The sequence below is a fragment of the Neofelis nebulosa genome, chromosome 14 (genome assembly GCF_028018385.1).
Source record: "Neofelis nebulosa isolate mNeoNeb1 chromosome 14, mNeoNeb1.pri, whole genome shotgun sequence".
In the NCBI taxonomy this organism is placed as follows: Eukaryota; Metazoa; Chordata; class Mammalia; order Carnivora; family Felidae; genus Neofelis; species Neofelis nebulosa.
In genome coordinates, this window is record NC_080795.1 from 74,777,292 (window position 1) to 74,790,935 (window position 13,644).

General features: G+C 56.0%; 1 protein-coding gene across 4 annotated transcripts in view; it reads right to left on the reverse strand.

Moving 5' to 3' along the window:
• NDRG1 (N-myc downstream regulated 1) overlaps positions 1-13,644 on the reverse strand; it is a 54,462-nt gene that overhangs the window by 21,298 nt on the left and 19,520 nt on the right. For all 4 annotated transcript variants that reach the window (XM_058699141.1, XM_058699144.1, XM_058699140.1 and 1 more), the window contains 2 exons: positions 4,586-4,691; positions 2,659-2,779 (listed from right to left, as the gene is read on the reverse strand). In XM_058699141.1, the coding sequence (XP_058555124.1) occupies positions 2,659-2,779; positions 4,586-4,691 (227 nt within the window). The remainder of the gene's footprint in view (positions 1-2,658; positions 2,780-4,585; positions 4,692-13,644) is intronic.

The following is a 13,644-nucleotide window of genomic DNA, read 5'->3' on the forward strand; positions in this document are numbered from 1 at the left end:
GCCATACAGAGGCCATTAGCGAGAGCCAGACCCCAGGGGAAATGAATCACTCGAACAGGGACACGCCGGAAGGGCAGGGCCCACGCACACCCTGGTCCCAGCGCCCAGGCCCCCTGCCCGGCCCCCCGCAGCCCTCCTTCCCAGCAGTGAGTGACGTGCACCTGCCTGCACACCCCCTGCCCCGTGTAAGGCCACACCCCATCCCAATCCTCCCCGTTTTGTAAACTGACCCTTGATCGATTGCGTCCTTGCTCCGCACCAAGCATTTGAGGAGCCTTAGAAGCCCATTTAATCCTTCACAATAACGGCTCTGTGAGGTTGCCATGATTTGCCCCAGCGCACAGATCGGAAACATCACTGAAGCTGGGGTAAGTGACTTGGCTTCCCTGCTGGGCACTTGGCATGGCATCCCACGTGGGCTCTGGGGCTTCAAGACTCCTGTGCTCACCTCCCAAAAGGAGGCCTCCCGGCAGCTCGCCTGTAGGACATTCCGGGCCACGGGGAAGTCCTTCCCCTCTCGCCCGTGTCCCCCAGAGATGCTCCGCAAGGAGCCTGGAGAGACTGCAGAGAAGTGGGCCACGCTGATGAGCTGGACCCGGGGGTCTTTGGGAAATGGATAAGCTAGGGAGATTTTAAGGCACTGGGATGCTTCAATTCAATTCACACATCTTCTGGGACCACAGCTCCTGTTAACAGAGGGCTGGGTGGCGGTGGGGGGAGGCTCCCCTCTGTCAAAACTGGATCACGACCGCAGGGATGGAGAAGGCGGGAGTGGTGAGGACAGACCCACGCTGGTGTCCCGAGTCCGTGCATTAAGGCGGAGGTTTCCGATCGCGGAACGCAGGGAACAAGTCTCTTGTTGTTCTCCAAGTCCTCAGCTGGGCCCACGAGGGGTTTCTTGTTCCCACTGTGCCCACCTCTCCAGTGGGGATACCAGTCGTCAGACACCGGGACTATAAGGAGCCACTTCCCAGGCTGGTTCCTTCCTCTCGTCCAAGAACAACCCTGTCCCCCGGTGTCTCTGGAGGCACCTCGGGGCCCGCTCTCTTCCTGGCCTTCACACCTGCTGTTCCCTCTGCTTCTTCACAAGCCACCGTGCGCTCACCTCCCTGGAATCTCCAGAAAGGAGGCCGGAGACCTCTGCCTCACCAAGGGCCCACAACCTCAGCCAGAGTTCTTGCACATTCTCATTCCCTTTCTCGTCTTCCCCGGAAGAACTCGGAAGAATCCTCCCTTTCACCAAGGCCTCGGCTGCCGTCAGAGCAGGTGCACAGGGCACCCCGTGTTAGGAGACCCCCGACTCCAGGTGGCGGGAAGAAGCCAGGGCCCGTTCAGGCCGAGTTCCCACCAGCCACGCACTGAAATCACCTGCTAATGGGGGGCGGGGGGCAGGGACAAATACACTGCAGCTTGGCCTCCAGGTCAGCTTCATGAAAATTCCAGGGGGGTGAGGCCCCAATCTTAGAATAGTTTTTAAATCTCCCCGTGGAGAGCTAAGAGCCACCAAGTTACCTCAAGTCTTTCACACCGCGGCCCCGAATAAAAATGGATTTCCTGACAGATCTCTGGTTCCATCTGTTAGTTAACAGGTAACGGTGTCCCACTCTATTAGAAAGCTTTTAATTTTGGGTCCTGGCCCCGTGTATGCCTACTCTGATAAAGGCTGATTATGAAGGATAATTCTGAACACCAATAAGGAAATCTATTTGTGAATGCCAGGAAGGTCCCTTCTGGGAGACTTGAAACCCAAGAACCCGCTCCCATCCTGGCTTAGTGACAGCATTGCACGGAGGTGCCTCTGAGACGTCTGCCTCCCACCAGTGACACTAACTGTCCCGGGTACCCGTCAGCCTGTCCGCTGGCTGCACGCTGGGGAGAGCAGGCAGTGTAAACACTTCGGACATGGGAACGTGACGTTCTAACGAGAACGCGATCCTTGGAGTCAGCAGACCCTCTGACTCCCCCAGTGAAACTAGCTGTGTGACCTTGAGCAATGTTTAGCCCTTCCACCCTTCAGTTTCTTCACCCAGGAACCGGAGTTAACAACACCAGCCACGGAGCCGTAAGGATTGAGTGCAAGTGACACGTGCGTATAAAAATGAAGCCTGGACCACAGGAAGGACTTCATCAATATAATCTCCTATCATCCCCTCTCTTTTTCTTCCAACCTTTCTAGAACTCTCTCCTAACTATTTTTGCTCGTCAAGGTCCTCTCCCACTCAGTCCTGCCCAGGTCATTCATGCCCACCTATTAACAAACTAGCTACCTGGGTGGGTGAAAGCGGAGGGGCGGGTGGTGGCGGGGAATGAGGGGTTAGTGTTTCAGAGGGACGGAGTTTCGGTTTGGGATGGTGACAAGGCCTGGAGAGGGACGGTGGGGATAAGTGCCCATCAGTGCAAATGCCCGATGCACTTAATGCAACTGAATTGCACACGCAAAAATGGTTAAAATGGTACGTTTTAGGTTTTATATATATATATATATATATATATATATATATATATTTTTTTTTTTTTTTTTCTTTTCTCTTCTTTTCCTTTCTTTTCTTTATTTTTTTCTGCAGTAAAACAAATGGAAAACCCAGTCTAACGCCCGCCCCCCATCCACCTGCGCGGCCTTCCTCTCTGCCTCCTGGGGTGCCAGGCTCCCGGTCTTACCCCACGGGGAAGGAGGCAGCACCGTCCTGCTGGCCAGGGGCATCCACGTGGCACACAGCAAAGTGCTGTGTGATCTCCTGCATGTCCTCGGAGTTGAAAAGGGGGTTGTAACACGTTTTGTCTGCAGAACAGGCAGGGGACAGAGACGAGGAAGAAGGAAGGAGAGAATACATTAGGGTGTTCAGCAGCACGTGAGGCGTTTTGCTGGTTTCACCCCCATTCGTCGGCGGGGGGGGGATGAACACACAGGAAAGAAGCTCACCTCCTTCCCATCCCCACCCGCCTACCCCCCGCCCCGTCCCTCTAGTGATGAAAGGAAAGTGGGCACGGAGGTGGAAATGGTCAATAAACTTTGCTGTATGTGCTGGCGGCTGAAGCTTAAGCCTCCAGCTGGTGCTGGGAGGAGACTCCCATCCTGGGTCCTGCTTCTCCCCTATCAGTTGTGGCTGTGATGTCCCCAGTGTGGGACCGGGCTGCCGCACTGCTATTCTCTTTCTGTCTGGGTCTCCTAAAGCCTCACGCTGGAAATAATGGCCAGGGCACACAATTCTCAAACAAGGAGGAGCTTAGGAGATAAAGCTCGGACAGCCTCACTCCTTACGTGGCCTTGGAGGAGTCTCCCGACTGCTGAGGGCCTGAGGCAAAGATGGCCACCTGGTCACCAAACCATTGCCATTTTCTTTCTGGGCCACACAGCAGGACTACATTTCCCAGCCTCCCTTGCAACGAGAGGCAGCCATGTGACCAGGTTCTGGCCAATAGCACACAGTGCTCACTGTTTCTTGTTAACACCTGCTGCCCGGTCTGTAGGTTTCTCCCTCTGCCGTCACCTGCCAGATGCAGAAGCCGCTAAGACCCCAGGGGATGGCGGTGCCACAGCTGGTAGGAGCCTGGGTCCCGGAATCCCCATGCGAAAGATGCCCCACAGAACGCCCAGAGTTATTACATGAGTTAGGAATAGATGTATATCGCGTATAGCCACAGAGGTCTTAGGGTCTTTTGTTTCCCCAGTTGGCTTACTGATGACCGTGAACATCTCTAACGGGGGCATAACACCACCACCCTTGCACAGCTTGCAACAGTCAGGTTTACAGAGATGCCTGGCCCTGAGGGCTGTAAACGCCTTCCGAATCACCGGCAGAAATATTCACTTCTATTCTGTGTGATTTTAACATGCAGTAGATCTTGTGCCTTTAGCGTCTGTGAAAAATGGGGGACCCACATAGGCTGACACTTCTTGGGAATCTCAAGAATGCAGTGTAAACATTCATGGTAGCACTATTTGGAATAGCCACAAAGGAAAAACCAGCCAAGTGTTCATCAGCTGAAGAATGGGTAAACAAAGTAGGGCGTCTCTACTCAATGGAATATCATCCAGCCACAAAGAAGGAAGTGCTAACACATGCCACGACATGGATGAACTTGGAAAGAAGCCAGTCACAAAAGATCACATACTGCAAGATTCCATATACAGAAAATGTCCAGAATACACATATCCTTAGAAGCAGAAAGCGGACTAGGGCCTACCGGGGGCTGGGGAGTAAGGGAGATTGGGGCACGCTAGATTAAGGGTACAGATTTTTCGGAGTGATAAAAATGTTCTCAAATGGAGTACGTTGATGGTTGCACAACTCGGTGAAAATACTAAAAACCACAGTACACGTTGCTCAAAAGATGTCACTGTCACACGCGGACAGGGGAGAGCCCGGGTTCCCAGCACAGCCAGGCACACCGACAACTCTGTGTCCCATGGGGTGCATTCCAGACTCTTCCAGTCTGTGGCAAGATCCCTTCCCCCAACAGCTCCGGGAAGTGCCAGCAAAAGAGAAACAGCTAGACTCCCTGCCACCAGCCCTTCCTAGCTGTCCTATTCGTCCACCCCCAGCGGGAACTGGCTCATCAGAAACAGAGACTCCCGGAAACTTACGGTTCATGCCAATGTCGTGGTACGTGAGGATGACGGGCCGGTTTCCCTTGGGGGTCCCGCACAGCGTGACGTGAATGGAGCCATGCACAGTCTCGATGTCCTGCTCCTGAGGAAAGACAGCAGACAGAGGAGCCTGTGATGTGGCACTTGGAGCATCAGTGTGGCTGTGACTACCGACTGCAGGCGCCCAGCGTATTTCCAACTGTGTTTTGAGGAAGTTCCGAGTACGTTTCTCATTTGGTGAGGAGGGCCCTGGCCTTTGGGCAGCAGATTTCTCTGACCAGAGAAACCACTCCAAGAACCAGGGAGGGAAGGAGAACTCAGTCAGGAGGAAGAAGAGAGGCCTGGCTCAGACTGTGCCATTAACTGCACAAAACTTGGGGAAGGCACCAGCCCCAGCCCCAGAGGCCCTCTCTGCCCAGGACCTTGGTTTCTCCATCTGGGAAACTGAGGTCGTCAAAGCACGAGCTTCCTAGATTACCTGCTCCCAAGTCTCACCCGTCCCACAGGGTCATTACAACGGTGACTAGCATTTGATGGCCTGGGGCTGCCCCAAATTCAATCCCTACTTCCAAGAACAGCCCCCAATTTCCTTTGGGAATCCACTCCAGTCTCACCATCCATCCTAATGGGTCTGTTGACAACGCTTGCCCATGTTTCACGGGCCAAGGCTAATTCATGCATTCCCCCTCCCAGCTACAGGACCGGTTCACAGAAGGGCAGAAGAGCTGAGTCAGGACAACCAGAGCCAACCGCAGCTATTGGGGAAGTGGATTAGACTTGACCCAGAAGTGCTGGGAGGCGGGGGGGATCTGCAGCAGCCATATTGTTCCCATGAGGCAAGGGCCTGTCTGAATACACAGCCAGCCCAGAGATGGAAAAGACAGAAACGAGGTCCTGCTGATGGCATCCACCATCTAGGCTTTTCGGACCACAGGCCAACAACTTCCAAGCCCCCTTAAGGCATTTTGAGTTGACGACAAGAATCCTCAATGATGACATATCCGTCTCTGTCCTGTCCTCCCTTCTTGGAGGGCCGGGGTCCCTCTTCCCTTGGTCGAGGCCGGTGCTCCAGCTTGTGTCCTCAAGCTGGCTCCCTCAGCCAGTCAGCCCCACATTTCTCAGGACTATACTGTGAATTTTTTTTTTTTTTTTTAAAGATCTGAAGACATGTTTACTTTTCCTCTATCCTAATTAAAAAAAAAAAAAAAAATTGCCTTGCCTTGATTCCAAGCCCATAAATTCACCTGCCAGTTTTTAACTAAACTTCTCCAAAGGGTGGCGGTCATGAATTTTCTCAACCCACTGCTTCGATTCACCTTCAGCCCACCCCCGTCTTGGGCTCCCACCTTCCTCAAGGCCCCCCAGGGGCTCCAAGGACCTGTCCCTCTTCATGTCTGAGAGCCGTGACCTCCCCTTCCAAGCGCTCTCTGCCTGTGTCCTGACCCCCCACCCCCCACCCCCAACTCCTGGCTCTCCTCCTACCTGGTGCGGGCACGGGGGAGGCCACCAGCATGCTGGGGACAGGACCCTGAGAGCTGCCACGTTCTAGGGGTAGCGCTGAGCCATTTCCCTCTACGCCCTGCATCCCTACAAGGGCCCTGTGAGGGTGGCATGTCCCCGAGCTGGCAGATGCTGCCACCCTGGCTCAGGGAAGCCAAGTCGGCTGCCCAGAGTCACGGTCAGGACCCACCTACCCGGTAGGCCAGTGTTCCCCACACGCTTCTTACTCCCTCACAGTCTGAGAGGCGCGAGGACTCAAACCATGTTCCCTCCTTAGGAGGCCACATTAGGTTAGCACTTGACATTCATTTCCCAAAGAGGGAACACTCCAGACGCTGTCTAACCTGCTCCCAGAAGCCAGCCTAGATGTGAATCGTATCGGTCACTGACCAAGTGCAGGGGAGAGGTCTGTGTCCCGCCCTCACGGGCGAGAAGAAGAAACAGGCCAGACCCCCCCAGTTGGGACCCCTGTGGATCTGGGCAAGCAGCCCCTTCCCCCAGCTGCCTGCACAATGGAAACGGGCCTGGGACCTGCCAGCCCTGGGGGATGCCGGGAGGCCCACAGGACACGGCAGGAGGGACTGTGCCTACAGCCCCTTGATCTCAGGCCTGTGAAGGGTCACCTCTGAGGCAGAGTGATGTAGCCACACACACACAGTCTACCAGGCTGGGGACCAAATCCCACCCCTGCTCCTTCTCCACTTAAGCCAGTGCGACTTTACCCAAAGACATTTATTATGCACCTACCGTATGCGTGTGCAAAGAGGAGTCGGTAAGAGCTCACAAGCTAGTGTTGGGGTAGCGGGGTGGGCCCCAGGCCTGCGGTAACATGTGGCAAGAGCTTGCTACGTGCGGACATGGTGCTCTGGGAACAGCAAGAAAGAGGGTGTAGAACCCACTGAGGGGGGAGGGGCAGGGTGGGAAGGGGAGCAGGGTAGCCCCCACCCCCAGCATCCTTCGAGGTCAACGGCTGGGCTGTCGATCTGGGAAACCTGGCTCAAAAATAAGGAAATACGCCCCAGTTCTCAGGCTCCACCTCCAGAATTGGGAGCGTGGTACCCGTGTTTTTAGCAAGAAGCCGCTCCCTCCCCCATCCCAAGCACGGGGATGTGGGGGCTTCCAGCCCCCACCCTGAAGACCCCCGAAGCAAGCAAGTGGGGTGCCGGATAACCAACCAAGGGGGAGCGCCCAGGCTGCCGTCGCGTCTGTGAGACGGGAGAACCACGGAACGTCCCGGGGTGCGTGAGCGGTCACCAGGTGAGGCCCACAGGCCCACCCAGGGCACAGCACAGAGGGGACCCCCCCCTCCCTGTCAGCGCCCAGCCCCAGCCCCATCACAAGGATCCTCCTGAGCCTCCTGCCTCATCACCTGCCACAGAGGGAGCCTCCCGACCACGGAGCCCACCATCCTGACCCCCTCCCTCTTCCCCTCAGTGCCCGACCCTTGGCTTGCACCTATATAAACACTGGGAAAACAGTGGAAAAATCCACAGACGAGGGAGCAACAGCCTGGGCCCCAGTGGGGGCCACGGATCATCTGCCGGGCCCAGCCCTGGCGTTGAAGTCGATTGGGAACAATGGCCCATTGAGAGGGCCACATTCTCCATTGTCTCCCCAGCTGACCCACATGGCGCCCTCTAAAAATAGGCCAGGCCAGGCAGCTCCCGCCAGCCTGGGGTCATCGGGGTTCACAGCCGAGCTCTGCCCTCCCTCAACCCCTCTGGGCCCTGGGTCGCCATCTGTACGACAGGAGTGGGCCCCCTCACCCCAGCTTCTCAGGAGAGGAGGTCACCCTATGGTCTGAGACACAGTGCAGGGAGGAAAGGACACCCTTCGTACGTGGTGGCAGACGTTGTTAATGCGGTGCCTGGAAGCCATCTTGGTGGCAGATATGGGACGCCCCTTGCCGGCTGCATCAGGGATGTCCCTGGCAGCACCCAGGGGTGGGGATGAGTTGACTCATCTCTGTGGAGGCCTTAAAATTACACGGCCATGGAACCAGAACTGAATCTGTCCAAGAAGGGAGGGGCTGCCCCTGCCCCGCTTACTGTTCTGTCCCGAGGCCTGGCACACAGTCGGAGCGCAGAGCAGGTGCATCAGGCCGCTGGTGAAACACCCGAGACCAAATGACCGCAGTAACATAACTTCTCTAGAAAGTCCTGACTCTTCTGGGTCCAGGCTCCACTCTGCCCCTTAACTGGCCGTGAGAGTCTCGGCAAGCAGCCTCTCGTAAGCTCCGGGATTGCAGTGACGTCTCCCAGGATTGGTGTAAAACCTCCCGGGACTGCATGAGCCCCACTGAGCCCTACGCTTTGCGCCCAACAGGAACCACGGGAGTGTCGTGGCCGTGGCCCCGCCGCCTCACCCTTAGCCCGAACCTCGGTCCGGGCAGGAGAAGCTTCGGCCATGGCTACCCTTATTTGGAAGCACGACCCATCCGGTCTCCGAAAGCGGAAGGGACGCGGTGCAGATGCGTAGGCGCGGCACCGTCCCCTGGGTCTGGGTGAGCCCACGTTGAGGGGCAACATCTGCCAAGTGCCCGCCAAGAGGCAGGCAGGGAGCCCAGCCTCCACGCCCCCAGCTATGCCTATCTATCCCATTTCACAGATGAAGAAATTGAGGAGACTTCCCCAAGGTCAGAACCTCAAGGTTCTGTAGTAGCAGAACCAGGATCCGAACCTGAGTCTTCCGGGCCCTCGTGCCGGTGCTGGGCCCATCAGGCCTCCCCTTCTGTGTCCGCCAGCCCACACAGGCAGGAGGAAGAGGAAAGGCCAAGTGCGATCTTTTCTGTGCCCATTCCTTAAGTCACAGATGCACGCATGCACGCACACGCATATAATGTACACAGGCACGCGCATGCATGCACAAAACACGTGCACATACATATGCACAAGCCCCCATGTATGCACACCTGTGCACACACATCCACACACATGTGCTTGCACACACACACACACACAGTTCTGAGCCAGCCCTGGTGGTCTCTCTCCATTGGCCAAAGCCAAGACTGAGCCTGAGACTGGATGGAGGAATTCAAACACTCACTAACACGTGCCTTTGTCCTCTTTAGACCCAAAGGAACATTCTGTCTCCGTGGCGATGAATCACTATCTAGCGTCCCGTAGGGAGGGACCTACCTCACAATCCCCCACGTTCTCCCAAAGAGAAGGCACCGTGATACTCCTTGGCCTCCCGCCGGATACGGGAAGGCGCCCGTCTTGGGGCTCGTCAAGGGTCCTCTCTCTGGCTAAGATGGGGGCTGGAAATACACACTCGGTTCCTCCGTCAGCCAGGTCTCCAACCTCAGCCCTTGCACGCTTCAGAGCCAGATCTCAGAAGTCCCTGCTCACAGACAAGATCCAGCCAGAAGCGTGCAACAGAGAAAAGCCAGGGCGCAAGAGTTTTCCTCTCACCTCCTCTGGAAAAGCCGCTCTCTCACGGCGTAGAAGAGACGGCACAGGGCGGCCAGGAGTCACCAAGTCGGCCCTCCCGCTGTACCCAGGCCCTGCCTTGAGCGCTGCGTCCCTGAAGGCACGCAGCACCTCCACTGGGTGACACCTGCCCGCATTTTACAGAGGAGGAGATGGGCCGAGAGAGGGTAAGTTATCTGTCCAAGGTCACACAGCTGGAAGAGCACGGCGGGATTCGAACCCGAGATGGTCCAAAGCCTGTGCTCTTTGACTTGTGTTTTACCCTGTGTGCCCGGCGCTACATGAAGAAAGGAAGCCTTTAGTGCAGAAGGCGCACTGTGATTCTCTAAGCCAGCCCCGCTCCACCCCACCCCACCCACGCTGATGTGACCGTAGATGGCTTTCTGTCTCCCCGGCATCTCCAGGGACCAGCCGTCCACAGCCATGCGCAGGGGACACACTGGCACGTGGAATCGAGGAGTAACACTGGTTCCTCCTGCCTCTCCCGCAACATGTGTCTGCCCCCATAATGCAGCAGGCCTGCTGGGTATCTGACTTGGAAGGGCCTCAGCGCAAACATCGCGGGGCTGGGCAGGCCCTTCTGTGGGCACCGTTCCTTTATTTGGAGCACCTACCCCCCGCGCAAAGAGCCATTTCATAGCCACTTCCCACCTGCCGGCCAGCTCCACCCTATCCCTACCGTCTACACTGCTCGCAAGATGGCAGCTGGTGAAAACAGCACCTACCACGAAGTGTTCCTCCAAGAGGGTCCGTCTTTTCGGCTGACTCCTGGCTTTGGAGCTTTATAAGCCACAGCTGAGTGTGTTGGCTGGCCTCTTAAACATCTGTTATTCCCTCCTTTGCGACAGAATTCCCAGCAATGCATCTGATAAAATTCTCTCCTCCCCCATCTCCCTTGTAGCCAAGGGTGGTCCGGAGACTCATTTCTGACTCATGTCAGCAGAACTTGCTGGAGTTTTGAGGAGAGTTGTTTTGTTTTGTGTTGTTTTTTTGAGAGTCAAACGTGGCCTTTTGATTTTTTTCCCTTCACCCTTCCACCTGCTTCCTCCCTGGAATATGAATGCAATGTCTGGAGGTGCAGCAGCCGTCTTAGGAGCATGAGGACAAAAACCATATGCCCAGGAAGACAGAGCAGGAGGCTGAAGGAGTCTGGGACCGGGTGACATTCACAGGTCTTCCAGATGAGTGACAACAAGCCACATCTCCTTGTTTAGGGCAGTATCTGTGGAGGGATGTTCATTCTAGTGATACATTCAGCACGTGCCCTTGGCCAAGTGACCAGACTCGTCTGGGAATCCCTTCGGCTGTCAACTGAGGGCAGTAATAAGTCTATCTGCTCAGGGAGCTGCTCCCAAGACGAAAACCGAGCTAGACACACTGGGAAGTGTTTTGCTAACTCTCTGGATGCTGCTTGTTATGGATGCCCATCGCAGAGATAATCAGCGTGAAGCCACAAGGGGTCCCAATGGCTTAAGTCAACGGGTTGAGTGATCCAGGGGAGCTCTGAGACCAGCTGCCGCCACCTCCCTCCCCAATCCCCTCCTTCCCAGCAGGCCCTGGGGAGAGGCTGAATGTTCTGGACTCTAAGGGATGACACCCTGAGACAGACACTAAGTCAGCTGGGGCGCTGGGCTGCCCCTCCCCTCAGTCTAGCACATCTTGGTCAAGGCATGGCCAAGGGCGGAGGAGGGCACTCTTTGGCTAGTCAAACGCAGCATGAACTCAAGCCTTGTTGGGGCAGGAAAGGCTAATCGTGACAAGTGAAGCTCAAGAGAAAATGCCAAGGGCTCGCCCCATCACCGTCCTTTCTGTAAATTATACCCTCCCCCCCCCACCCCCGTCTTCCTGGCTCATCTCCAGGGCCCACAGTGGGGAAGGGGTAGGCCTGGCTATGCCTTATCCTTGTTATCTTATCCTTCCCATTAAATAAGAACCAGATAAAGGATGAAGGGTGCCAGGGAGGGCCACCCATGTGGAAGAAACATACATTATCTATTTCCATCTAGGGACAGTCATCTGTTTACTGGGCAAACGCCATGACAGCTATTTCACAAATGGAAAAAGCCAGCTTCTGTGCATCCCAGCACACACACCTGCAGGCTGCGGAGTCAAGATTCAGGACAAGCCCTTGGGCCGCCGGGTCCTAATTCCCAGCCGAGCCCAGGGCTCCCGAAGGCACGCCGGGTGCCCCTAGAAGATAAGACCTCCAAGACGTCCAGTGGAACTCGTGGCTGCCCCCCCACACCCTGTTTCTCAGGTTTCCTTAATGCTGTCATCACATCATAGCAAAGCTACAGAGTCAGGAAACCGGCCGCTGCGGGAAGACAGGCATCAGCCTGGGAATACAGAGGGAAGCCGGAACCCACGGGGAAGACCAATTCTCCAAGGAAGAAAGAATTAGGAGGAAGGGTCTTTGTCGGATCGGAGAAAAGAGAGGGAGGAGCGCCCAGCATCCATCCATCCAGCAGAAGAGGGAGGCTTGCGTGCTGAGTCCCATGCTGTGTTTATTTCATGTTCACAACACCCTCTCAGGGGTGGTGATACTCCCCCAAATTACAGATCGGAAGAGGAAGCCCCTGGGAGGTCGGGCCACTGGCCAAGGACACACGACTAGCAAAGACAGAGCTGATCAGAACCCGCTTCTGTCCAGTGCACCAGGCCTGTGACACCAGGAGACGGGCATCTACCCTCGGTGAACCTGACAGCCTGGGCTGGACAGACCCGGGGAGAGCCAAGCCCCACCATGGGGGTGCTCGGTGGGAGAGGCACTCCTCTCCCACCCCTCACCCCCGGGAGGGCACCCCCAGGAAACCCGCAGAGGAGGGCAGAAGAAGAGGCAAGCCTCATTTCTCGGTGACCCAGATGAACGCTTTGCCATCTGTCACTAAGGGTTCGCTCTAAGCTCCAGTGGCCTTGCTGGGAGGTGGGGCCGGGGGAGGGCAGAGATGGGAAACGGTGGGTTGAGGATTTCCAAGCCTGAGTTCTGCCCACCTTCAGTCAGGGAGCATGAAAACAAGAAGCAACTGTGTGAAAAGAAATTAGTAAAAGGTCACTGTTTCCATTTTCCCTAGAAGCTGCTCTGCTTCCAAGAAAGGGGGGGGAGGAATCACTTCTGCCCACCCCCCGCCCCCCCCACCCCAGGATCAGACTGGGCTCCAGAGTGGGAGCCAGACCCCAGCAGACCCTGCCTACCACCTCCTGTGCCCCAGCCCCCGGCCGCCCTGCACCCGGAGGCCCTGTGGGTGACATCAGCTCCCTGCCCAGGGACCCCTGGGGAGCACAAAGACACAGATTCCCATGGAAACCAAATCAAATCAAACTGAATAACTAAAGATCCAGGTGGAAGGAATTAGAAACAGCAAAGCCAACAAGAGAGGCAATTTGGGGCCATAGAGAGTTTCCTGTCTCAGGGGAGGAGTGAGGGTCAGTGGGCGGCAGATTGCGCCCCCCTCCCCCTACTGGTTATACGGACCTTGACTCCTGGCCCCGGGGGACTGGCTTTGGCTTCATCATCTATCTCAGTTCTCAGTGACCCGGGCCAGATGCCCTAAACCTTCTCTGAGCCTCGTCTCCTCCACTATAAAATAAGGTGGTGCTAACACCTCTCCTAAGGGCTGATGTAACGATGAAAGAGACAACGCAGAAGAGGCCAGCGCTGTTTCTGGGGTACAGTTAATGCCCGGAAGTCAGCTATTACGACCCCCATGATTATCACAGATCTCAGAGTCACATGGGCCAAAATTGAGGGTTATCTTGATAGCACCCTTTGGCGAGGACCCTTCTTAACATCTCCAGACTGATTTCTCATCTGCAGGAGAGGGTAACATTCCCACCTTGGGAAGGAAGCCCTGAGACAATCAGCGTGCGGATACGCGTTGGCTCCCTCTCCCCCACCCTCCCCTCCTCAGTGGCCCTCCGTCAAGCCTCCCTGCCTGGAACAGAAAGGGAAGGGCTGGATCATAAAGCATCTGCCAGCCCTGATATTCTTGGATTCCAGGATTCCAGCCAAAGGAAGTAAGCTGGAACCCGAAACACTCCCACCTACCCCACTCACCAAATTTGCAAACACAGCTACCTCGATCCTGACGCCAGGAACTTCTCTGCAGAGTCACCTCATCTTACATC